This window comes from Labeo rohita, chromosome 9, assembly GCF_022985175.1.
Source record: "Labeo rohita strain BAU-BD-2019 chromosome 9, IGBB_LRoh.1.0, whole genome shotgun sequence".
Classification (NCBI taxonomy): Eukaryota; Metazoa; Chordata; class Actinopteri; order Cypriniformes; family Cyprinidae; genus Labeo; species Labeo rohita.
In genome coordinates, this window is record NC_066877.1 from 12,931,618 (window position 1) to 12,956,869 (window position 25,252).

General features: G+C 34.9%; 3 protein-coding genes across 4 annotated transcripts in view; 1 reads left to right on the top strand and 2 right to left on the bottom strand.

Annotated features, from left to right (window-relative positions):
* Positions 1-224: 224 nt before the first annotated feature.
* On the bottom strand, positions 225-6,105 carry gmppaa (GDP-mannose pyrophosphorylase Aa). Of its 2 annotated transcripts, XM_051119900.1 has the most exons (13): positions 5,815-6,105; positions 5,016-5,113; positions 4,809-4,912; positions 4,501-4,693; positions 3,960-4,019; positions 3,746-3,876; positions 3,592-3,606; positions 2,872-3,006; positions 2,646-2,743; positions 2,518-2,564; positions 882-974; positions 589-757; positions 225-500 (listed from the first exon to the last, which is right to left on the bottom strand). In XM_051119900.1, the coding sequence occupies exons 1-13, from the start codon at positions 5,852-5,854 to the stop codon at positions 400-402; spliced, it is 1,284 nt and encodes a 427-aa protein (XP_050975857.1). In that variant the 5' UTR covers positions 5,855-6,105; the 3' UTR covers positions 225-399. The 2 variants fall into 2 exon arrangements, with proteins under 2 accessions (XP_050975857.1, XP_050975858.1); XM_051119901.1 differs by lacking the exon at positions 3,592-3,606.
* Positions 6,106-8,990: 2,885 nt separating this feature from the next.
* On the top strand, positions 8,991-16,500 carry LOC127170985 (protein lifeguard 3). The gene is made up of 12 exons (XM_051119371.1): positions 8,991-9,051; positions 9,320-9,570; positions 10,262-10,332; positions 10,448-10,512; positions 10,621-10,674; positions 11,020-11,070; positions 11,154-11,193; positions 11,275-11,312; positions 11,410-11,497; positions 11,823-11,918; positions 12,733-12,786; positions 16,004-16,500. The coding sequence occupies exons 2-12, from the start codon at positions 9,330-9,332 to the stop codon at positions 16,151-16,153; spliced, it is 948 nt and encodes a 315-aa protein (XP_050975328.1). The 5' UTR covers positions 8,991-9,051; positions 9,320-9,329; the 3' UTR covers positions 16,154-16,500.
* A 75-nt stretch (positions 16,501-16,575) lies between these two features.
* Positions 16,576-25,252, bottom strand: part of dars1 (aspartyl-tRNA synthetase 1) — a 49,647-nt gene continuing 40,970 nt past the window's right edge. Inside the window, exons 11-18 of the mRNA XM_051119370.1 lie at positions 25,162-25,252; positions 22,818-22,965; positions 22,189-22,335; positions 22,048-22,090; positions 20,051-20,131; positions 19,849-19,960; positions 19,545-19,616; positions 16,576-17,024 (exon numbers count right to left, since the gene is read on the bottom strand). The exon at positions 25,162-25,252 is cut by the window's right edge and continues 44 nt beyond it. Coding sequence (XP_050975327.1) covers positions 16,933-17,024; positions 19,545-19,616; positions 19,849-19,960; positions 20,051-20,131; positions 22,048-22,090; positions 22,189-22,335; positions 22,818-22,965; positions 25,162-25,252 — 786 coding nt within the window. The 3' untranslated portion in view covers positions 16,576-16,932. The remainder of the gene's footprint in view (positions 17,025-19,544; positions 19,617-19,848; positions 19,961-20,050; positions 20,132-22,047; positions 22,091-22,188; positions 22,336-22,817; positions 22,966-25,161) is intronic.

The window sequence follows — 25,252 nt, forward strand, 5'->3', positions numbered from 1 at the left end:
AAACAATTACCAACACGATTGGTATCCAATTACAAGATTTTACCATTTGTCTTACCCTTTTTTGTTCTACACGACGTTAAATGCTGAAACGAAATGGTAACAGACTGCACAAATAAACAACATTTTGCTTTTGTACTTTTCTGTAAATATCTTTGACATTTCACTGACAACAGGGAGCCAAGGAGTTGTAAATAAAATGAATTTCAAGTCATTTCAGAAACAGCTTAACAAAGAGAAGTCATTTGTTTTATTCAGCCTTGACGTGATAACACTGTACAATGGTTAATCCATATGCACAATACGGTAGCTGACATTTTAAACACAACCACCACTGAATCTTCATATGATTCATCCATCATTTTCATTTTAAATACCTGTTTTATTTGTTTGCAAATGACACTACAGTATGATCTGGTTTTTGAAGCTTCTGTTGAGGTCTTTATGTGGCAGGACGATGGAGTTGAGTATGATCACTTCAGATGGGATATTTACATTACAGCCTGATGACACAGAGAAAGAAGCAGTGAGAAGTCACATTAGATGAATCACTTTCAAATACATATTTGTGATGACGTCCTATAAAATTACCTAGAATTGTAATGGAGGGTGTTAGTTTTCCATCTCTAAACAGCGTCTCGCTGTCAATTTTGGCATATGGATCATTAGGATTGGGGTCACTTGGGGTCCCTTCCACTCTGGCCCATTTGCCAATGGTGCTGCCCCAGCCCACAATGCTGTTCAGCACGCAGCTGTGATCCTACAGAACACACAGTTGGTATATATAGTACATATTGTGGTGACTCAGTGGTTTTAAATGCCAGACAAAGCAATAGAAAGAGAAAGCGAGTGTTCTGTGCCACTGATTAGGAGCATGAGCTCACCTGTAAAGTAGCACCATGGAGGATGATGGACTCCCTCACACGAACTCCTGCACCGATTGTTACGCCTGTTCCTATGGACACGTTTGGACCTAACTAAAAAAGAAAAGGAACAATATAGCATGAACTAAAGGTATGATGTAAGTAATAGCTGAGGTCAAAAGTTCACATACACCTTTCAGAATTATTTTACCAAAATAAGAGGAACCGCACAAAATGCATAGTATTTATTTATTTATTTATTTTTAAGTACTGACCCAGTTTAAGATTTTTATTATAAAATACATTTACATATAGTCCACAAAAGAAAATAATAGTTGAATTTATTAAATTGACCCCAAGTTTACATACGCTTGATTCTTATTACTGTGTTGTTACCTGAATGATCCACAGCTGTTTTTTTGTTTACTGACAGCTGTTCATGAGACTTTTGTTTGTCCTGAACAGTTAAACTGCCTGCTGTTCTTCAGAAAAATCCTTCAGGTACCACAAATTCTTAGCATTTTTTGTGTATTTGAACCCTTTCAAACAATAACTGTATGATTTTGAGATCCATCTTTTCATGAAACATGAAGATGTTTACATTTTTCCTTCTTTGCCTAAATATCATATTTTTTCAATCGGTACTGCCCTTCAGAAGCTACTTACATGTTTCCCAGAAGACAAAATAAGTTAAATTTACCCTCATCTTCAAATTCTAAAAGTTTTCGCCCCCAGCTCTTAAAGGAAAAGTTCACTTCCAGAACAAAACTTGCGGTTGTAAGCGATTGTATTTTGAATGAAAATAACTGGTCGTTTCGCAAGACCCTTCTTCCTCGGTTGGGATCGTCTACAACTGCATTTGGGATTGCTTAAAGACGCACTTAAACTGCATTTTGGAAGTTCACAATCGGGGCACCATATCAGTGCATTATATGGAGAAAAATCCTAAAATGTTTTCTTCAAAAAACTAATTTCTTTACGGCTGAAGACAGACAGACATGAACATCTTGGATGACAAGGGGGTGAGTACAATATCTGTATATTTTTGGTCTGGAAGTGGACTTCACCTTTAATGCATTGTGTTTCCTTCTGAAGCATCAGTGAGCGTTTGAACCTTCTGTAATAGCTGCATATGAGTACGCATAATGTGACCAACACAGAAGAGATGAAATTATTGAATAAAGTCCTTTTTGTTTTCTTTGTGCACAAAAAGTTTTCTCATAGCTTCATAGCATAAAGGTTGAACCACTGATGTCACATAGACTATGTTAACAATGTCCTTGCTACCTTTCTGGGCCTTGCTGTTTATGCAGGGTCAGAAAGCTCTTGGATTTCATCAAAAATACATTTCATTTGTGTTCCGAAGATGAACAAAGCCCTTACGGGTTTGGAATGACATGAGTAATTAATGACAGAATTTTCATTTTTGGGTGAACGATCTCTTCAAAAGCGTGTAACTTATTAACTGGAGACTTTTTGTTTTATTTTGACATGACTAAGAATGTAAGAAAATTAAATTATGTTAATATCATAACTAAAAATGCACAAAATTAAATCCCAAGCGTTACCATTTTTGCATATATCCTGCTGAACATATAGCAAGTGTCACATTGCAAATATTTTATGCTGAGAAACTATAGAAGAGAAACACACTTACCACAGCAGTTGGATCAATGTTGGCAGTTGGATGTATATAAACATTTCCTAAAGTAAAAAAAAGCATTAGAAGGACTGCATAAAGAGCTCTGCTGGACCACAAAATTCACACCTCCACTAAGAATTTACCTCTGGTCTTCGGCCCTCCTTCTCTATTAGTGGCTAACCTCTCTGGATGGGTTTGGTGATATTGATTAAGATACAAACGGCTTGCATAGATTGCAGATCTGAAAAAAAAAGGGGAGAATTAACTACAATCACACACACAAACAGAGTATCAAATGTAGTTACAGAAAAAATGCAGCAACATAATCGGTGCATAATTGTAATAAAACAGCATATGTCAGCAACTAACCCTGCAGATTTGATTTGGCTCCAGAAGCGGTCTGTTTTGTACACATATAATTTGCCCTGGCCTGCCAGCGCTGTGAAGATGTCCTGCTCCAGACGGATCACCTCTGCACGATGCCAGCCGTTGGACTGCTCCTCTCTGCAACACACAACCGCATAGTAGCAAAGTCTTAATTTCACCCTCTGGTGATATCAGGAGAATTTTCTATGAACCATGAAATGACACTATGATGAACAAACACATAATTAAAAAGATAACTTGAACAAAAACATATGAATGAAAATGAAAGGTGATGATGCAGGGGGTTAAAAACAACATGAAATGAAATTTGCAATGTATTTAACTTTCAAAACGTATTGCATTTATTAGTAAATCAGAATGCTCGGTAAAATGCAACAATCAGGTTCTGTAAGTTAGAAATTACATTCATTTTCTCCATAGGGGAGCTGATTTTTAACAAGCCTTTGATCAAGCCATCATTACACATTATGTTTTAGATAATCATGTTCAACTGGAATTTTTAGATACTTTTTGCTTCAAATCAATGTTTGTGATGTTATCACGACATGTGTGATGTGTTATCGTCATACCACAACATGCTAACATGAATCTAGTTGACAGATCATACAAGCAGGTAAGCTCACTACAAAATCTACATCACACTTGCCGCTTCTCGTTCTACATCCAAACCCAACCAGACCGTTAGTCCACGTTCAAACTTACCCCTCATCGTAATATCTGATGATGGAACAGGAAACAGAATGATGGCAGACAGGAAGGAGTTAAAGGGGAAAAGACAAATGAAGAGAACCAAGGAAAAGAAACTGATTATGCATGCACTTCCTCTTAAAAACCCTACAGGATTCATCCCACTCACAACAGCATGTCCTGTTGGTTCTTCTGGAAAACTGCTCCGATGTGCTGGAATATCTCTGGAGTGAACAGGTATATTCCACAGTTGATTATGTCACTCACAAATGTGCTTGGCTTCTCAACATAATGCAACACCTGGAGGATATGATGAGACAATTATGATTTTATTTGTTATTGCTTCAGGTTTTTAAAGTAAGAAGGAAAAAGATCTTGATTACCTCATCAGTTTGTTCATTCTCAACAATGCAGCCGTAGTTCAGGGACTGTTTTCTGTTGGCCTGAAACAATCAGATTTGATTTTCAAGCACCACAACAATTAAAAACAAGCTAATAATCATTTACATTTAGCCATTAAGCAAATGCTTTTATCCAAATGAGGACAATAGAAGCAATCAAAACCAACCAAAGAGCAATAATATGTAAGTGCTGTGACTCGTCTCGGTCGGCCAAATGCAGTAAACGTAGCACTTTATATATATATATATATATATAAAAACAAGTAGAGTAGAAAAAAAAGAGGGAATGCTTTTTTTAAAATAAATAAGTTATTTTAAATATATAAGTCAAAAGAACAGAACAAGAATAGAGAATGCTAGTGTCAGAGGGTCATTTTTTATAATAAATAAAAAGAAAACAAGTAGATAAAATAGAAAAATAAATAAATAATCAATTGAGAAACCTGTTTTATATGTGGCCTGGCTTGTTTCTTTCAATACAATACATCCACTAGTTTGAAGCATAAACATAAGAGCTCCTAACCGTGGTGCCGAGGATGACAAAACTATAAGCGTCTCCATGCTCCTTCTGGAAGTCCACCATCTCTGGGAGAGGAAACTCTGAGCACACGTCAGCATTCATGACAAAGAATGCCTCTGGACTGCCCGACAGGATCTGATCTCTGAAATGGTAGATTCCTCCTCCTGTGCCCAGAGCAGCATATTCCTGAAGGTATCTGAGGGGATTTTAGACAATCCATGTAAATAAAGCCCTTGATTGAAGGGACTTTTCTGATTTTCAAAACAATAAATTTAAATGTTACATAATATAAATATTGTAAGGTAACTTACCTTACGGAGATTTTGTAATCTTGTTGGGTGCATGACAAAAATCTGTTTAGTTCTTCATTGGGCTGATAAAAGCCAATAAGTAAGATCTCCTTCATATTCGGAAGCTAAAGAAAAAATAAGTCAACAAATTTAACAAACGTATAATTTTTCCCCATAGAAAAATTAACAAAATACATATTTATCTCTGTATGAACTGAAAATAAGTACCTTAGAACAGGCCTCAATATGATGCTGTAACATTGGCACTCCAGCCACTGGAAACAGAGGTTTGGGCACCTCAAAAGAAAGGGGGCGAAACCGGGTGCCTGTATGAACAGCAAGAACACAGAATCAGACTTTCTATCATTAAGGGTACATTTCATGTCCATTAAAGATCGTTTTATTTTTCTTATACACACACACACACACACATATATATATATATATATATAAATAATATATATATAAATTAGTTTTTGCAGTGTCCATTTTATGTGAGTGGGTCATCTTAAGTAAAAAAAAAAAAAAATATATATATATATATATATATATATTTTTTTTTTTTTTTTTTTTTTTTTTTTACTTAATTAAAAATTGTAAAGTTAGTGTCAGCTCCGTTACCATGTAGAGCCAGCTCTTGACTATAGTGTGCGAAATACTGTGTCCATTAATGATAATAATTAATGGTCTACCAAAGATTTCCGTTTTATCATAATTTAACTTTTGATGTGCTTTAATGATTTTTTTTTTTTTCCATATTAAATAACTAGATTGCTTCTCTTGTCCTTTCAGAGTGCACTTTACATCAACATAACATTACCAATGATATGTAAATATTACCAAAATGATAACATGTGCACAAAACTACCAAACTTATCTTTAAGGCGTATTTATGAATTAAAAAGTCCTGTCCTTACTGACAAGGCTGAGAATATCACAAAATATGGTTCTTAATATGGCAGAACAGACAAAATTGCGGTGGTGTCAATCTGCACCACTGATACGAATCTGAGGGATATTTACTCACCTTTTTGAGGACCCCCGATAAGAATAACAGCCTTCAGCATGATTACTTCTTCTTATATTTACAATTGTATATGTACAAAAAGCTCTAAAATACAGCTGAGGGTGAAGTAAACAGATGGTCGAGCAGGAAGTACTCAAACCCCTTCAGTGATTGGATTTGATGCATAAATGTCATTCCATGTTTCGCTTCAACGTGGCAAAAACTACAAAAAACGTGTTTGTTTATGTATTCAATTCCAATGTAAACAGCATGACAACTCCGTAAAATCTAAAGAGTTTACAATGACAGTTCCGGAAATACCAAAATAAAATAAAAGTTTCAAAATAAAAGTCATACTACTCCCCATTCTGTTTACTTGAGAGCAAAGAAACTGTCAGATAAACAAGACATCTGATTACTATTATTATTATTATTGTTGTTGTTGTTGTATTATATTGCTGACATGTTGTTGTTGTTATTATTATTTAATTATAAAATAATTGTATTGTTCGTGATTGTTATACATCTATGGTTGTTGATTTTTTTTTTACATTATTGCACATATAATAAATAATGTTTCTTCACAGTATGCAAGTAAATTGAACGTTTTTTGTTTGTTTGTTTGTTTGTTTGTTTTTTTAATGGTTGTGTTCTGCGTTTTTCTCCACTTTCTGAGTTGCTGCTCTTTATTATCTCATATTGAAAATGGGAGAATATTATATTTCTACAGTACCACTTAAATATTTTTCTAGCTGAGCATTGCTTTGAGGTATGCATGCAATACGATGTGATACAAGATACATTCAGTTATATTTCTGTGAGTATAATGCAAAAAGCTGGTTGAATAATTTATGGTGTTCTGGGGTATGTTAAAGTGTGTCTAGACTGAAATCAGTAAAGCAGAAATGAAGGCCTAGACATGCAGAGACGACCAAGGTCTTATCCGCCAGCCAAAACCTCCATGCAGCTCTTTTTCATTCAAACCTTTACATACATTGCAATGTGTAGTTTTTGTAACTATTAATTAAAAAAAAAACACACAGGGGAAATAATAATGTTACCATATATCTGAAATGTGATATCAGAAGAATTTTTGCTAAATGATGTGTAAATAAATGTTCAAAATTGATGCTTTGTCCAGTGAACTGACAAAAGGTGGGCTTGTACTTGTACATCATAAGAGCATTTATAGGTGTGAATAGATGCCGTTTCTGACTCCTGCAGGACTCTGATAAGCAGGTCCTCTGTGGGGCATTACAGAATCTTTGCCTTCATGCCAATACAGAATTATAAGAAGGTTAAAATCATAACATTTTCATAATCTCTACAACCCACAGCATGCTGAACATTTTTCTTTGTCATTTTTTTTTCCTTCTTCCTTTTTATACAGTCAAATTATTTTTATTCTTTAAGCAATAAGCATGAAAACAAAAGTAACTATTCGATTTCATTTCTTAATCTAATATTTATTTCAATCTGATCTCTAAAAATATATATTATATATAATTTGTATGCTATGTGTTGTGTGTGTAAAAAAAAAAAAGATTACAAAAAAGTGAAACTGCATTCACTAAAGATGCCAGTGCCATAAATGATACGTTAAATGTATATATATATATATATATATATATACAGTACTGTGCAAAAGTCTTAGGCCACTAGTATTTTCATCAGCTAAAAAATGGTTTAAAGTCAGTTAAAGCCGGTCTTTTGCTGTAGTGTGTCAGTAGGAAATATCAGTTTACATTTCTAAACATTCATTTTACCATTAATTATAATAATCCAGTGAGGTTTTTGTATGGAGCACAGGCTGTTGTCAGACTCCTTGTGCAAACAGAGACCTGATCTCTCCATCATTCAATCCAGACTGTCTTAAGAAACAGAAAAAACGGAGACAGACTAAATCCAGAAGAACTGTGGCAACATCTCCAAGATGCTTTAAGAGACCCATACCTACAAAGCTACAGTACTGTTAAAATTTTTAGGCAGTTAGGCACATAAAATGAGGATGCTGTCAAAAATAATGTCATAAATAGATTTTTTTATCAAAGAACTTTTAAAAAATAAACTAAAATAAACAAGCATTTGATGTGACCATGCTTTGCGTTTAAAGCAGCTTTTGCCCTATGTGCACTTGTGCATAGTTTTTCAGGTAGCTTTGCAGGTAGGTTACTTGAAACATCTTGGAGATGTTGCCACAGTTCTTCTGGATTTAGTCCGTCTCAGTTTTTCTGTGTCTTCATGTCATTCCAGAGACAGACTGGATGATGATGAGATCAGATCTCAGTGTGGAGCACTGGCTGTTGTCAGACTCCTTGTGGAAACAAAAATCTCACTAGATTATTACAATTAATGGCAAACAGAATGTTTGGAAATGTAAACCGATATTTTTTACTGACACACTACAGCAAAAGATAGAAATAACTTATTTTAAACCATTTTTTAGCTGGTGAAAATACTAGTGGTCTAAGACTTTTGCACAGTACTGTATATATCATATCACAATGCAGTTAAAATAAAGCCAAGAAAGATGACCAGTCACAGCTAAGTATGCAAATATTACAATTATGTCATTCCTGTCTGCCACTTTTGAATGGAGAACGATCTGAAAAGGTAAGTCAGTGTGAGATTTGCTATTTTGAATCGTACATTTCTTTTAAAAATAATTAATTAAATCTTATACAAATCAAAGATAAAGAGCACACTGATCATATATCTACACAACAAACTTTGTATCGACTCTGTTTTAACCGCTGTGAGTGTTCATAAATAAACAGTTATGTTTTAGCGCCGTCTGTTGGTAGACAGGTTTTACTACAAAGTCATTAACTAATTATGACCATCACACAGATCTAACATTCAACAAGTCCCTCTGTACTTGTTGAATAAATGCTAAGTGTTATAAATAAGACAATATGTTCAGGTGAAGATATATAATAATAAACATAATAAACATATCTGTTCAGGTCACCAAAAAAGAAGGAATAGTTAAAATAATTTCAAATACTAAACAGTGGTCACACAATACGGTAACTTGGTGAGGTGACTAAACTAATTAGGGAAGTAGATACTGAGCGCTGTCCAGTGAGGACAGAACCCTGGAAACTGGAGATGGCACAACTCCTCCTAGTTGTGTTGCCTGGTTCCAGCCAATCAGAACGCTTCATCACATGCTGCGTTATTTACGTACAGGAGAACAAGTTTATTCGGTGCGCTCTCATTTCATTCAGTCCCGTTGCTGAGGTCACAGCAAACGTGGTAAGCGAAAAATTACTGCATTAATTGACAATAATTATAAATATGCTGATGTCACACTAGCAAAACAACCAGGAACAGATCACTTTTGTTGTTTAAAAAACTTATTTTAAGTAAAAATAAACTACTACTCTATTATTTATGTAACTCTACGTAACGTTACTTATTTTGTATATAGCCTATTGTTTTATCTTCTTGGAATGCATTGGATATTCTGTTATTTGTGTAAGTAGTAGTTAATTATTCTTTAATTATGTGGCTTGTATTTCAGGGACATCACAATGTCAAAGTCAGACCCCCCTCCGAGTTATGAGGAGTCAAGACAGCAGCAGCAGCAGCAGCATGGAAACTATCCATACCCTCCCTACGGATTTTCAGTCCAGCCAGGGGTGTACACGGGCCCAGGACAGCCTGGCGTACACCCCCAAGCAGGGCTTTGGCAGGGTCCTGGATACTGCCCTTCAGCCATGCCATCTATGATGCCGTCCTTTATAGCACCAGGAATATTTTCCTCCAACCTAAGTAAGAATTAAGTCTCATTTCAATCATGAAATGTAATCTATTACTTATGTACTGTATTTGTTTGTTTTTGTATGCGTAAATCAAGTTTCTTTCCAGCAAACTGTTGTAGAGTGCAGCCTACCTTTGCATTTTTTAGTTCTGACATGTTTGTATTCTCTTTTATCTTTCTTAAGATATGTGACCCTGGACCACAAAACCAGTCATAAGTAGCACGGGTATATTTGTAGCAATAGCCAATATTACATTTGTATGGGTCAAAATAATAGATTTTTTTGTTTATGCAAAAAAAATCATTAGGATCATGTTCAGTGAAGACATTTTGTAAATTTCCTACCGTAAATATATCAAACTTAATTTTTTAATAGTGATATGCATTACTAAGATCTTCATTTGGACAACTTTGAAGATGATTTTCTTAATCTCACCCTCAGATTCCAGATTTTCAAATAGTTGTATCTCTGCCAAATATTGTCCTATCCTAACAGCTATTTATTCAGCTTTCAGATGATGTATTAATCTAATTTTTAAAAAAACGACCCTTGTGACTGGTTTTGCGATCTGCTTTTTATTCAGTAACTATGCACTCTTGTTAGTTAGTTAAGTATCTGGCAAATATCTGGCACAGTAAATATTTACTGTGTGATACTTTTATGATAAAATATGTTTTTTTGTACTCATTGTTTTGTTGTAGGAGATGCAGAGGGTATTTCATCAACTGGCGTATGGGACAGCATGAGTGTTCGGCATGCCTTTATTAGAAAGGTGGAATATATCGAAAATATTTATTTTTAAGTAGAACTAGTACTACAGATTTATAAATATGAAAATGTAGAAATAAAATGAAAAAGAAATTGGCTTGTGTTCATTTTTGTACCAGGTTTACCTTATTTTAGCCGTTCAGCTGTTAATCACTACTTCAATCATTGCAGTGTTTACGTTTGTGTAAGTACAACCAATCCACAAAACAACAGAACTTTTATGAACTTTTATGCAATATAATGCATTATGCATACTAATGTTATAAAATTGTGTTTTCATACATTCTTACAGTGAGCCTGTGCGTCTTTTTGTGGTCCAAAATCCTGCCATTTATTGGGCATCATTGTGAGTTATTTTACAGTAATGTTTATGAGAAAATGATAAAAAAATATCTTATATATTACAGTACTGTTCAAAAGTTTAGGGTTGGTAAGAATTTTTGATGTTTTTAAGTCTTTTATGATTCCCAAGATTATATTCATAAATCATTCTAATTTGTTGATTTGTTGCTTGAGGATGCATTTATTTAAAAAAGAAATCTTTTGTAATATTTTAAATGTCTTTACTGTCACTTTTAAACAATTTCATGGTTCCTTGTTGAATAAGTATAATAATAGTGAATAAGTGTTTCTTTAAAAAAACAATTTACTCACCACAAACTTTTGAATATGCATTTTTTTTTTTTCACAGCCCGGTGTATCTTGTTACTTACCTTACGCTGGTTTGCTGTGAAGGGCCGAGGTGAGTTCAGCAATTTTTTTCACTATTTACATTACAAGCACCAGAATATCTAATTAATATTGTAACCCCTGACTTGTTTTTAGGAGACGTCATCCATGGAATTTAATACTCCTGTTCGTTTTTGTAAGTGATAATTGCATTTAACTATGCTTTCACAGGCATTCACGTTGAATTATTTATTATTTATAATTCTGTCCTCTACAGACCCTTACATTGTCTTACATGACGGGAACAATATCAAGGTAAGAGTAGATTTTAATCAGTTTCGCACACTGCATGTGTTTGCTTTTAAACATCAGATAAGCTCTTGTTTTTTTTTCCGTCTGCCATTATTTACAGTTATTTTGACACCAAAGCAGTGTTCCTTGCCCTGGGGATCACAGCAATAGTGTGTATAATCGTCACAGTCTTCTGTTTTCAGACCAAGGTAAGACCTGCTGTGGCAGCAGCCACGGCTCTGATCGACTACTTGGTGGTGAATGCTACTTTGTTGCTTGTGTAAAATAACCCCATTGTATTTGATTACAATGATCATCTGTCTCTTTTTAAACATTCATGGCTTGCTGGTAAATGTCTCATGCTTACTTGAGACAAAACTGTTTTTTGTGTACTCTGCTTTTTAATGGATCATTTTTGCTTTTCTGTAAATTTTTCTCATTTTACTTATGAAATCTACCTTTTTACTTTCATTTCTAGTGCTACACCTTACAGGTTTTTTTATAAATAAAGCCATGTTTTCTGTGTTTGAACAGGTTGACTTCACCTCGTGCACAGGTCTGCTGTGTGCTCTTTGTGTGGTTCTTCTGGTGACTGGCATTATCACATCCATTGTACTCTCCTTTCAGTATGTAAGTGAGGCCATTATGTCATTATTTCAGTCAGTGAAAATGATTTGGCAGTTTGAAGCAATGCTTCTCAAATAGAGGCCCACTAAGGCAGACAAACGTTTGAAAAAAGGCAGCTTTTTCATAATTACAGAAACATACTAGAAGAAATATTGTAGTTTATATGATTGGTCTCTCTTGTATGAGCCTACATTTGTGGCATGTAATGTGGCATGTAATGTAATAACCACATAAAATATTTTTGACTTGTCCTTCAGTTTGTTTAAAACAACAGAAAACACATTACAGTAATGCATTTTCAATGGAAGCAAGTTGGCAGCATTGTGAAAAAAACACTGTTACAAATCATTACACTCTTGCCAAACAAGGACAGTCAAACTAACAATACAATAGCATAAAAATATATTTAAACTATAGTCCATACAACCCATTCTCTGTCTTCCAAGTCTTCTGGAAACATTTAGTAGCATTGTGTGGAGAACAGACTGAACATTTAGTTGTTAGCTATCAGAATATGGGTTTAATAACATCTGGAATCATGAAATCTCATGATTTTAATCTAAATTATTTTACTGGAGTGCCCTTTTGAACTCAAACTAAGGAACTTTATTAGTGTTGCAGACCATGGAGTCAAAAACAGTCTGCCAACTGCATATTTTAGATTTGCTTAGCAGCCTTGTGTTTGGAAAGTTAGATGTAAAGTCTGTTTTGTAGGTACTGTTTTGGTTTTAGGACAACTTTGATGAAAGGTTTTGATCCACTTCAAATGTTGACTACTATATACCTGTTATATGATAATATACCATCAATGTCTCAGGTGCCCTGGCTGCATATGCTGTATGGTGCTTGTGGAGCAATAGTCTTTACCTTGGTGAGTATATGAAACATTATTTAATGTTGCAAAGTTATTCCCCATAATTGTTGAAAATGAATCCCAAAACATGTGAAAAAGAAGTACACTTTGCATATTGTTAAAAGAGTAAACATATTTTAAAAGAATTTTGAACTGGCGTTCAAAAGTTTGGGATCAGTAAGATTTTTTTATGTTTATTGTGAAATATTATTGCTATTTTCATATACTTTAAAATATAATGTATTCCTGTGATGCAAAGCTGAATTATATATATATATATATATATATATAATATACTAAATGCATATATATATATATATATATATAATTTATTTGGAACCTGTGATACTTTTTTCAAGACTTTGATGAATAAAACATTTAAAAAAACAGCATTTATTTAAAATAGAATTTTTGTTAACAATATACACTTCTGTTCAAAATTTGGGGTCAGAAATGTTTTCTTTCTTTCTTTCAAAGAAACTAATATTTTTATTCAGCAAGGATGTGTTAAATTGACAAAAAGTAATAGAAAAGACTTATATTGTTAACAACAAAAAAAAAAGTTTTCTGTTTGGAATAAATGCTGTTCTTTTTATCTTTTTATTCATCAAACAGTCCTGAAAAAAGTATCACAGTTTCCAAAAAAAAGGGGGATCATGTGACACTGAAGACTGGAGTAATCATGCTGAAAATTCAGCTTTGATCAATCACAGAAATAAATTATATTTTAAAAGTACATTGATAGAAACCTGTTAATTTTAAATTGCATTAATATTTCATTTCTTTTGTATTTTTTATCAAATAAATGCAACTTTTATGAGCATAAGTTCTGCAAAAGTGACTTCCTTAAAAAAATAAAAAATGTTACTGATCCCAAACTTTTGAACTGCAGTGTATGTAAGCGTTTTTGGACAAACACTTAATTTCATGTTATTTACAATGACATAAATATTAAATGCTGGACTTTAGAGTGTTTCTTGATCAATAGGAGTGATTAAATTTCATAATTACATAATCAAAATTATGCATTTAAAATCATATTTACTTTAATGGCATTTCCATTGAAAATGGTATGTCATGAATTTACATATAATCGTAAATACAAATTTGTATTGATGAAACTCCAAATCACTACATTAAAAATATATTATCTTCATAAGTAACATGCAATCACACTACAGTTCAAATTATGATCATAGTATGTTAGTCAACACTTTAAATTTAGTGTATTTCTTGTAATCATGACCAAAGTTTATTTAAGCAATGATTTAAAATGTCCTTCAAAACTTTTAATTTGAACCCCCCTTGTCATCTAAGATGTTTACGTCTTTTTTTTTTCTTCAGTCGTAAAGAAATTATGTTTTTTGAAGAAAACATTTCAGGAATTATCTCCATATAGTGGACTTCTATGGTGCCCCCAAATTTGAACTGAACCAAAATGCAGCTTTAAAGGGCTCTAAACAATCCCAGCCGAGGAAGAAGGATCTTATCTAGCCGTTATTTTTTTTATTTTATTTATTTATTTATTTATTTTTTGAAAATAACAGATCGTTTCGCTAGATAAGACACTTCTTCCCGCGGCTGGGATTGTATAGAGCCTTTTGAAGTAGGGATGGGCGATATGGACTTAAAAAATTATCACGATAATTTCTCTTATTTATTGACGATTAATGACCATAGTTCAGGGAAATCCTGTTACTTTAAAGAAAAGTCTTTCCTATTTTTACCCAAAGTAGGGTGTTGTGAGCATTATTGAGTACACACCTAATGTAATGACTGTTTAATTCACTGGAATGTGACTTAAATTGTTTGTACTTTCTGTACTGGAAGCTCCTAAATTCGACGAATTCCTTGTGAAACACACTTGGCAATAAGGTCTTTCTGATTCGGAAGCCGGAGGCCACCCTTGCAGAAACTCTACATATGCTTTACAGTAGAAGTAATAGTATTGACAACGCTTCAGGAAATCTTTAATCCAGTTATTGCTGTAGCTGAATAAAACCCAGATAGATTTTTACTGAGGAAACTTGAAGACAATAAACATACGACTGATACAATATATGGTTTGTCTGTGTATTGTTATAAGGATAAATTATATTTAGAATGCAATTCTAATCGACATAGCCTTTATAATACTATAAAATAGTATGATTTCTGCCTCATTCTGTGATATGAAGCCACGTCTGATTGCAAAAGGTTATTTAAAACACTTGACTATGTTATGAAGTTAATTTGGAGAAAAAGCATACCAATAAATTATATCTTTGTTGGACACCCTGGTGAAAAAAACAGCATACGCTGGAAGGTAGGTTTTGATGCTGGTTTATGCTGGTCCTTTGCTGGTTCATGCTGGTCCTTGACCAGCAACATGACCAGCAAAAACCAGCAAAGGTCCAGCTTAAACCAGCTAAGGACCAGTATAAACCAGCAAAGGACCAGCTTAAACCAGCTAAGGACCAGCATAAACCAGCAAAGGACCAGCTTAAACCAGCATCAAAACCTACCTAACCAGCATCCCAGCATCAAAACATACCTACCAGCATATGCTGGTTTTTTCACCAGGGCAACAGGTTTGTAAACGGGCTCAAACACATGCAAAACTGCATTGCACACTTGCTACTTAGTACAGTTAACGTTATTCAAGGCTCGGATTGATTTTTGTCGCAATGCACAGTTTTGACCAAACCAGTTCCAGAGATTTTCATTTAGGGATATACTAGTTTTATGTCTGCCTTTAGCATGTCACTCCGTACTGTCGCACACAGAAATATGTCAACAACTAGACTTTATCGTTATTATTGCGGGAAGACAAATTCTTATCGTGGAGAATTTTTTTACCGGTGTATCGCAAACGATAAGATATCGTCCATCCCTGCTTTGAAGCTGCATTTAAACTGCATTTTGGAAGTTCAAACTCAGGGGCACCATAGAGGTCCATTATATGGAGAGAAACCCTAAAATGTTTTCCTCAAAAAACATTTTTTATGACTGAAGAAAGAAAGACATGAACATCTTGGATGACGGGGTGTTCTGGAAAATATATATAACTAATACTTTAAGAGTGTAATAGTCTAAAGTGTAAAGTCTATTCTCCAAGTGGCCTTTTATTTCATTAATATTATATATCAGTAGGTACGGTTTTGTAAAAATATACTTTTTCAGTTTAAAGTACACATACAATTTAAGCACCCTTTTTTCACAAGGGAATACTTAATGATTGCTTTTGTTTTTATAGTTTTTGGCTTACCACACTCAGTTGCTCATTGGAAACCGAGCGAACAGCATCAGCCCTGAGGAATATGTCTTCGGAGCTCTTTCCCTCTATGTTGATATCGTCCAGATCTTTATCTTCCTCCTGCATATCACGGGAAGCTCTTCAGAGTAAACAGACGCGTGTGTTCAAGCGTTTCTGTCTCAAGAGACTGATTTTTCTTTGAGCTTATCTTGACTTTTTCCAATCACATGCATCTCAAATATTACCTTCAACACTACCGTTATTAAAATAATTTAGTTGTGTTGCTTTAAATATTGTTCTACAGAGGCTACTCATACTTTTACCAAATTGATTGTCACTTTATACACAAGCACTTTATTTTTGTAACGTTCCACATATTTGCATTCTACTGTAAAAGCTTGAGCGTGAACTAAAACAGCTACACTGTGATTTGATAAATGCATTATCAATATTTAGTCTATAACCTGAAGGGAAATAAACTGAAGAGAAACTGTTAACAGATGTATGATTATTACTAGCCATAATAAAGAAAATGTGGCTGTTTAAAGATAGTATATAAATACTCAGAAACATCCCATTTAGTTAATTTATTGTGCAGGTATTGTTTAAATATTTGTTAGAATTCTCCAAAACTTGGTGTCAAGAAACATCATCAGTAGAAAAACACCTACATGTACAGTATGATTTTAATAATACATGTCCCAATATCACCTGGATTATTTAACAGTTAACATTGATTCCCTTCATAGTACATTAGTTTTATCTAACATCTTGTTGTGTCTGGTAGTAAGCATTATAAAAGTGTGTTGGTAAATCATCATGGCACTTCCACATCCTGGCACGTCCAGATCCCTGATGGCTGGGTGTCCGAGAGGTTCTACTGCTTCAGGCGGGATGGGAGACAAGAAGCCGACTGGCTGCTTTGATCTTTATGGGGTCAGGCGTTTGGGGTCACGGGGGAACATGGAGGTCTGACGTACGTTATGTAGGCCGAGATACAGCATGGTCACTCTCTCCAGACCTAAGAGATGGCAAACATTTTACATCATGCACTAGTGCCACAGATATTTTAAAATGAGAACTGAAACACTGGAACTGAAAATCTTAATCACCTGCCATGAAAAAGTTTGGGGAAAGTACAATTTTATGTTTTTGAAATATGTCTCTAATGCTCACCCAGACTGTTTATTTGGCTTAAAGGAGAAGTCCACTTACAGAGCAAAAATTGACAGATAATGTACTTACCCCCTTGTCATCCAAGTTGTTCATGTCTTTCTTTCTTCAGCCGTAAAGAAATTATGTTTTTTAAGGGAAACATTTTAGGATTTTTCTCCATATAATGGTGCCCTGATTTTGAACTTCCAAAATGCAGTTTAAACGCGGCTTCAAACGATCCCTAATCTGGTTGTAAACGATCCCAATCAAGGAAGAAGGGTCTTATCTAGCAAAACAATATTTTCATTTTAAAAAAATAAAATTTAAATACTTTTTCATCTCAAAAGCTCGTCTTGTCTTGCTCTCCCTGAACTCTGTGTATTATGGTTCAAGACAGTTAAGGTATGTCGGAATACTTCCATTGTATTTTCTCCCTCAACTTCAAAAATAATTACATAATCATCCTATATCACTGCAGAAGTACCAACCCAGTCTTTGCAAAGTAAACATGCAAAGAAAATCAAACACCCTTAACAAAAAAGGTAAAACAGCAATATATGACGATTTTGAAGTTGAGGGAGAACATGAGATGGGAATTTTTTCAAAATACCCTAACTGTCATGAACCAGAAAAAAAACAGTTCAGGCAGAGTGAGACAAGATGAGCGTTTGACATTAGAAAGTATATAAATTGTATTATTTTTATGAAGATAACCAATCGTTTCACTACATAAGACCCTTCTTCCTCAGCTGGGATCGTTTACAACCGCATTTGGGATCGTTTGAAGTTTAAACTACACAAGTTCAAACTCGAGGCACTATATAAGTCCACTGTATGGAGAAAAATGCTACAATGTTTTCCTCAAAAAACAATTTCTTTGTTTTCTTTTGTCAATTTTCGTTCTGGAAGTGGACTTCTCCTTTAATACAACCTAAATGATGTCTCTTATTGAAATATCTAGTAGAAAACCCATGAAAGATTTACGTTATTTAAAAATCCACATCATTTTACACATATTTTGGACTATGGGGGCTCCGTTTTGATGTGAAATGGCTGCACTCTGTGAGCTACTGCCGCTACCTGTTGATATTTTTACCGCAACACAACTCTGAAAATAAAATACTGATACAATGAGTACAACTACTGAAACAGCTTACAGCTGGTGATGGATTTTGGCTTAAACCAAATGCTGTACCATTGATTTTTCCCTACCAGGAGTCTGAACCCCCCGGATATTGAGTGAAATCTGCACTGAGAAACTCCTTAAGTGGCTTAGCATTAGTATGTTTACATCCTGCCAGGATGGCATCTATCATTTCTTGTCTCTACAGTTTGTAAGCTCTTTTTTAAGTAGCTGTGGTCTACTAAAAACCTCAAAGGAATCAGGGCTAAAGTAGAGAGAACAAAGACGTGGGTCTTTAGTTAGTTTTTTTTGTCCACATGGCATCTTCCCAGCCTTTTCTGTTCTTCTTATCGCTAGGAAAAGCAGTGAAACTTATATCTATGGAAGCCCATTTCTGCCACTGAATAAAAAACAAAAAAGGTAATTGTGACTTTATCTCGCAATTATGACTTTCTTTCTCAAAACTGTGAGATATAAATGCACAATTCCAAGTTATAAAGTCAGAATTGCGGGATATAAACTCACAATTGAGAGAAATAAAGAAATAAAGACTTTTTTCCTCGCAATTGCGACTTTGTATCTCACAATTCTTTTTTCTCAGAATTGTGAGATAAAAATTCGCAATTGTGAGTTATGAAGTCCAGTTCTGAGGGGGAAAAAAGACTGATATGTTCACAGAATTGCAAGTTTATATCACACAATTTTGACTTTATTTCTCAGAATTGCGAGTTTATATCTCACAATTCTGACTTTATAACTCGCAATTTTGAGTTTATATCTCACAATTTTGAGAAAAAAAGTTGTGAGATAAGTCGCAATAACCTTTATTTTTTATTCAATGGCGAAAACGGGCTTCCATATATCGCTTCATTTGTTGCCCTTCAACTGAAAATTACAATCAAAAGCCGCACAATGTGGCATCGTATCAGTATTGTATTTTCCAAGTTGTGTTGTGGTAAAAATACCAATAGGTAGTGACAGTAGATCACCGAGTGCCACCATTTCATGTTATCGAAACAATTGCGCTCCCCATAGTCCAAAATATGTATAAAACGATGTGGATTTTTTAAATAACGTAAGTCTTGTGGGTTTTCTACTACATATTTCAGTTATATTAAGCTATACAAGTCTTAATACCCAGGGTTCCCTTTAAATGACCTCAAACCTTTGTAAAAAAAAGTAATTAGTCTACAGAATTAAACCATTTCTAAACTACAAGATTGTAAACAAAAAAAAAAAAAAAAAAAAAAAACTTTTTGTTACCTATGCCACCACCGGCATGAGGAGGAGCTCCATAACGGAAAGAGTCAATGTAGGCCTTGATCTTCTCCAAATCTGTAACACAGAGCAAAACATTTATCACATACTACAAAACAGACTTTGGAGTAGTCATTTACCATATAGATGAACTGTAGAGTGTTGAAATTCAAATGCATTATGGTCACCCGACGTGCAGATGTTCTGTATATTCTTGTTTACTGCAGCATCACATTCTTAGCTTAGCAATAGTTAACAGCAAATCTTTAGGTTTTGTAACACAGCTGTTGTTTTCCATTGCTATAGTTACCAATGCCGTGGTGCGTTGCTCTTTCAGTGAGCAGCTGGGCATCGTGGACTCTCTGAGCTCCAGACAGGATCTCCTCTCCTCTCATGAACATGTCATACGAGTTGGAGTATTTCTGCAGGAAGAACATGTGGGGTTTGTTATGAACAATGCAGCCTTTGAATAAAAAGTGATGCTTTTAGCTATTAGCTTTCAAAACACTAACCGGGTTGTTGGGGTCAGGCATGGTGTAGAACGGCCTTACTGCCAATGGGTATTTGTCCAGCACATAGAAGTCAGTGTCATACTAAAATAAACACAAAGGTGTGTTTAATACACATTGGCCATATTCCACTCATTTGTATAAACATATTTTGTCCTGGTTTCAAGATTTCTGGAGTTATAAACATTGATTAGTTCGATTTGCAAGGTCATTTTTCTCTTTTTCTGACCTTATGCAAACAAAGGTGTCACAACAGACTTCAGAATGACCCATTTTTTGTAGTTTCCATAAATTAGAGGGAGCTTTAGAGTATGTCTACTCTTTTATTTCAGTAATTTTAGTTCTTTAGGGGTTCAAGCAAGCAGCGCTGAAACCTTATTGTAATTGTTAGAATGGTCTCGGATCAGCGATCTCCAAGTAAAACTGGTTGTGCAGACCAAACCGTAAGTCGTAGAGATTTGAAATACTGGAATCCTTGGAATCAGATTCGATCGAATCGAAATTTTTGGGTATTTTGCATTTTTTGATTTTCTGGAAAGTGAATATCAGTAATTATCAAAAAAAAAGTTGATCACAAAGGGATGTCAAAACGTTCGGAAGGGGCAGAGCCACTTGTAGTAAAACCCTACAACTCCTGAAACGAATGAGATATCTCCACCAAACTCTGAACAGTTATGTAAGAGCTCAATCTAAGGTCACAGAAGAAAAAAAAAAAAAAATCATGGAACTTGGCCACTTGGTGGTGCTATAAGAGGGTAAAAACATAAAAATGGCTATAACAGTGCAACCATTTGTCCTATCAAAATAAAAATTGGTGTGCACAGTCTTGGTCCAAAGTGCCACAAGTGTCTACAAGGGTATTTGCGCATCTCAAAAAACATGGCCGCCATTGGCCAACAAATTTTAAGCACCTGTTAAACAAGATTACTCAAGGCTGATGGGAAGGAAAATGGTGGGCCTGTTCCTCACAGCCCCAAAGGTCTGAGAGAAATTTGAAAAAAATCAGCCACTGGAGGGCAATATTTCATTTTTCAAGGGCGTAAACAATTGTACGTTGCACGTTTTTTCACATATACGTGTGATATTCATATCAGACGATAGAACTCCTCATTCCGGGCAACTTTGCCTTTAGAACCACTGCTGTCAATCAGATCATTTGTTAAATGATTGAGAACTAGTCCTAGGTTTTTCGCTGGAAAAACACTGCAGTACAATTCTCTGGACTCTCTAGGCTAATAATTATCAAAAAAAGTTGAAATTTACCCTTTGGGAAACTATAACGAAATCATTTAAAAATAGGGGCCTGTCCAAATTTAACCAAAATCCTTTAAAGCCTAAAGGAAAACTCAAAACTTCACAAAACCTGCTGAGCACATGTGACAGGTGATTCTAAACAAGCATGCAAAATCTAAAGGGGATCGGACCACAGCTGGCACTATAACAGTCATAAACGTTAAAAAGCGTTTGGTAAATTACCTGGTTTTGCCAAATATGATTTTTTTAAACCAATAATTTAGGTGGTTACAGATTTTTAAAAAAATAATGTTTTTTCATACATGCTTGCATGTATTTTGTTTGTTTGTTTAGTTTTTTTTAAAAAGCAAGATTATTTTATTCCACAAAAATGCTTCAAATGTTATAATTTTATAACATTTATGATGCAAAAAATATATTTTTTATCATATAAAAATATATATTTTAATATAAATGTTCTTTTTCACAAATATATTAAGCAGCACAACTGTTTTCAAAATTAATAATAATCAGAAATGTTTCTTGAGGAGCAAATCAGAATATCTGAAGGATCATGTGACACTGAAAACTGAAGTAATGACTGCTGAAAATTCAGCCATCACACAAACAAAAAATATATTTAAAAAAATTAGCTGTATTTTTAATCAATTCAATTCAGCATTAGTGAACATAAGAGACTTCTTTCAAAAACATCTTGCTGACCACAAACTTTCGAACAGTGGTGTGTATTATTTATGTCTTCTTACCTTCTCCTTCACAAGACGACCGAGCAGCTTTTCATTAGGTGTGCTGAGGAACAAAAAATAAAATGATTACAGATATAAAATCTGTTACAGATTCCTTATGTGTGCATTGTGGGAAATTCTATCAAAGAAAGCCACACTAACCTCAAATCTTCTTCATCACCCATTTCCACCCCAGCAGCCTTGAGCATGGCCACCGCCTCCTTATACTCCAGTCTCAGCGTGGGCTCCAGGAACTTGAACGGCTCACTGGGGTACTGCTTATTCACCGTCTGGATCTCTGTCTGGAACCTGGAGTGCATCCACATCACAGACACACGATGAGAGAGAATAAGTAGGTAGAACAGAGATTTGCATGAAATGTGGGCCCAAAATTTAATCGAAGCCTTCAAATAAAGTTTCTAAAGTGATTCTCAAGGCTTCCATTAAAACATGTTTGTGATTATTGGAAAAAACATTCAAGAATTCCACATAAAGAGACTGCTGAGTCAGATTTCATTTTGTAAGTAACATTTGCCACACACACAATGACACAGTAAAAGACTTAGAAAGTAGAAGACTTGCAGTATTAACCTAAGCACTAGATGGCAGTGTATATCCTTCTTATTATTAACATTGTTGGAATTTCTTTCACGTGAATACATGACTCATTTTTTATGAATTTCATGTGAAATTCATGTGACTTTATTCTCATGTGATTTGCTTCTTATTAAAAGGAACTGGACTTAAAAATTGCTATTTTAAAGTGATGCTGAAGGAGTCACGTCTCTTACCGGTCACGTAGTCCCTTAAAGATCTGAACCATGGTGTCAGTAATGGAGTCAATGACCTCATGGTAATGGTAATTGAAAGCCATTTCAATATCCAGACCCACGAATTCGGTCAGATGGCGATGAGTGTTGGAGTCCTCAGCTCTGAACACTACGAGAAACATTTGCACAGAAAAACTGGGAGATTTACATTCACATCAACTTCAGTATTTGAATTAAACCAGAGGGTGATTCATTTTAAACACATTTTACTATTGCTATTGTTCACAGCTCACAAAAATTTGACAGTGTTATTATAGTTAACCTAAACAAAAACTATTTCATGCTTTTGCTCATTTAAATGAGCTCATATAAAATAACTATAAGATGTAAAACGTAAACGTTAAAAAACTAACTACTAAAGGAAAATAAATTTAAAGTGATAGTTCACCCAAAAATGAAAATTGCCCCATGATTTAAATCACCCTCAAAAGTTTAGGAGCACCTTCTAATCAATAATCCAAAAAAAAATCTCATAAAAAATTACCCTTCCCATTATGAGGTGATATTTGATATTTTTTCTTTGACTTTTTTTTTGTAATTGTGCCTTTGAACGTACATCTATGTCTATGTAACGCCTAGGTCCTATGTAATCTGCTGCAATGCCACTCTCGTGAACGCGCGTACGTCAGTTAGTGGAAGCTAGAGATTACAGTTTATAAAGTTTTACATACGTACATATTCTTACACAAACGAATTGATTCACTTCAGAAGGCCTTTGTTAAAGGAGTCATCGGATGCCCATTTTCCACAAGTTGATATGATTCTTTAGGGTCTTAAAGCAAAGTCTATAATATACTTTGGTTAAAAATTCTCAATGGTTGTGTAAAACAACACCCCTTTTACCTTGCCAAAATAAGCTCTACAAAAATAATCTCATTCTGGTCGAGGCTGCTTTAAATGCAAATGAGCTCTGCTCGCCCTGCCCCTCTCTTCTCTCTGTGGAGAGACGAGTCTGTTTACTTTAGCCACATTTTCTGCGTTTAGCCGCCAAACTTTATTAGTAAAGGCGATCACAAAGATTCATAAAAAAAAAACCCTTATACTCACTTCTGCTGTAAGTGACGCTGGATTGTGAATGAATTGTGCGAACATAGACAGATATATGTAGATCGGGAGGCGCATTCCATTCACAAACAAACGTAATCTACTGCATCTTCAGCGGCTCAGACGTCGGGAGTAAATGACGACCACTATGTTCATTATTACATTCAGCAACACAACACCTCAATCGCTCAATCGGAGATATTCTTGTCTAACTTACATCCCTGCTCCGACATTGAAACAAAGAGGGCGGACTGTTACAGCTGATCTGAGGTAAGACGCTCATGTCAATCAACTATCATGGGAGCGGCCTCTGTCCGTGTGACGCCACAACGACAGGCATCTAAGAGTGGCTCGATTTGAAAAAGGGGATATTATTTTTACAGATTAATTAAAAACCACTGCGTGGATTTTTATCATTATAGGGTAGATGTGTACACACTCTGCCAACACACATTAATGTTCAAACAACATGAAGAAGTGAACTTAGCATCCGATGACCCCTTTAACCCCTGAAACCATATGGAGCACTTTTTATGATGGATAGATGTCCTTTATTAGACTTGAAAATCTCAACAGCCATTCACTGCCATTACAAAACTTAGAGGAGCCAGGACATTTTTTAATAAAACTCAGATTGTATTCGTCTGAAAGAAGAAAGTCATTTACACCTAGGATGGTCATTTTCATTTTTGGGTCCCTTTAAATACTTGAATTATTAAAAACTAAAAATAAATAGAAAAGCTAATAAAATTGTGAAATGCTGCTATGTTCAAATTTCAGTCTCAAACAATGGGATTACCAATTGCCTAGAATCAGACTGACGCATTTGTTTTGAACATTTCCAGGTAAAAGAAAAAAAATGAAGGCTGTTTCTTCATTGTGACTTCCCATCAGCAGAGGTCCCTGATGAGCTGTATTTTTCTGAAGTCTCATGTCCCATGGCTCTGCTGAAAGTGTTTGATATTCTTGCTCTATTCAGTGTGCTGCACAGGAGGGATTTCCGTGCCCGCCAAATGCACCAAGAGCACAATCCGTCTATTTATCCTGCAGGATGCCCTGATCTGCATACACTGGTGAAGGTGACCTCTATAGATAGATGTAGAAATACAGTGGCCAGATGCTCTTGAGGCAACTGTCTAGAGCGTATGATTGTGTCTGGGTATTCAGATTTATTTCTATCCACATTTAGAGATGACCTGAGGATGGGAACAGCATATGGAAGAGAAGGAAAGAGACAAGAGGGTGTATTTTTATGCTTTACCTGGTCCGACACAGAAGACTTTGTCAAAGTCAGCACAAATACACATCTGCTTGTAGAGCTGAGGGGACTGGGCCAGGTATGCGCTGGTTTT

Coding starts and splice junctions, on each gene's coding strand:
- gmppaa (XM_051119900.1), bottom strand. CDS start 5,854: ATGCTGAAGGCTGTTATTCTTATCGGGGGTCCTCAAAAAG. Junction 2,565..2,645: donor AGGAGGGCCGAAGACCAGAG/GTAAATTCTTAG, acceptor TTTTTACTTTAG/GAAATGTTTATATACATCCA. Junction 975..2,517: donor ACATTGATCCAACTGCTGTG/GTAAGTGTGTTT, acceptor TTTCTTTTTTAG/TTAGGTCCAAACGTGTCCAT.
- LOC127170985 (XM_051119371.1), top strand. CDS start 9,330: ATGTCAAAGTCAGACCCCCCTCCGAGTTATGAGGAGTCAAGACAGCAG. Junction 9,571..10,261: donor AATATTTTCCTCCAACCTAA/GTAAGAATTAAG, acceptor GTTTTGTTGTAG/GAGATGCAGAGGGTATTTCA. Junction 11,919..12,732: donor TTGTACTCTCCTTTCAGTAT/GTAAGTGAGGCC, acceptor TCAATGTCTCAG/GTGCCCTGGCTGCATATGCT.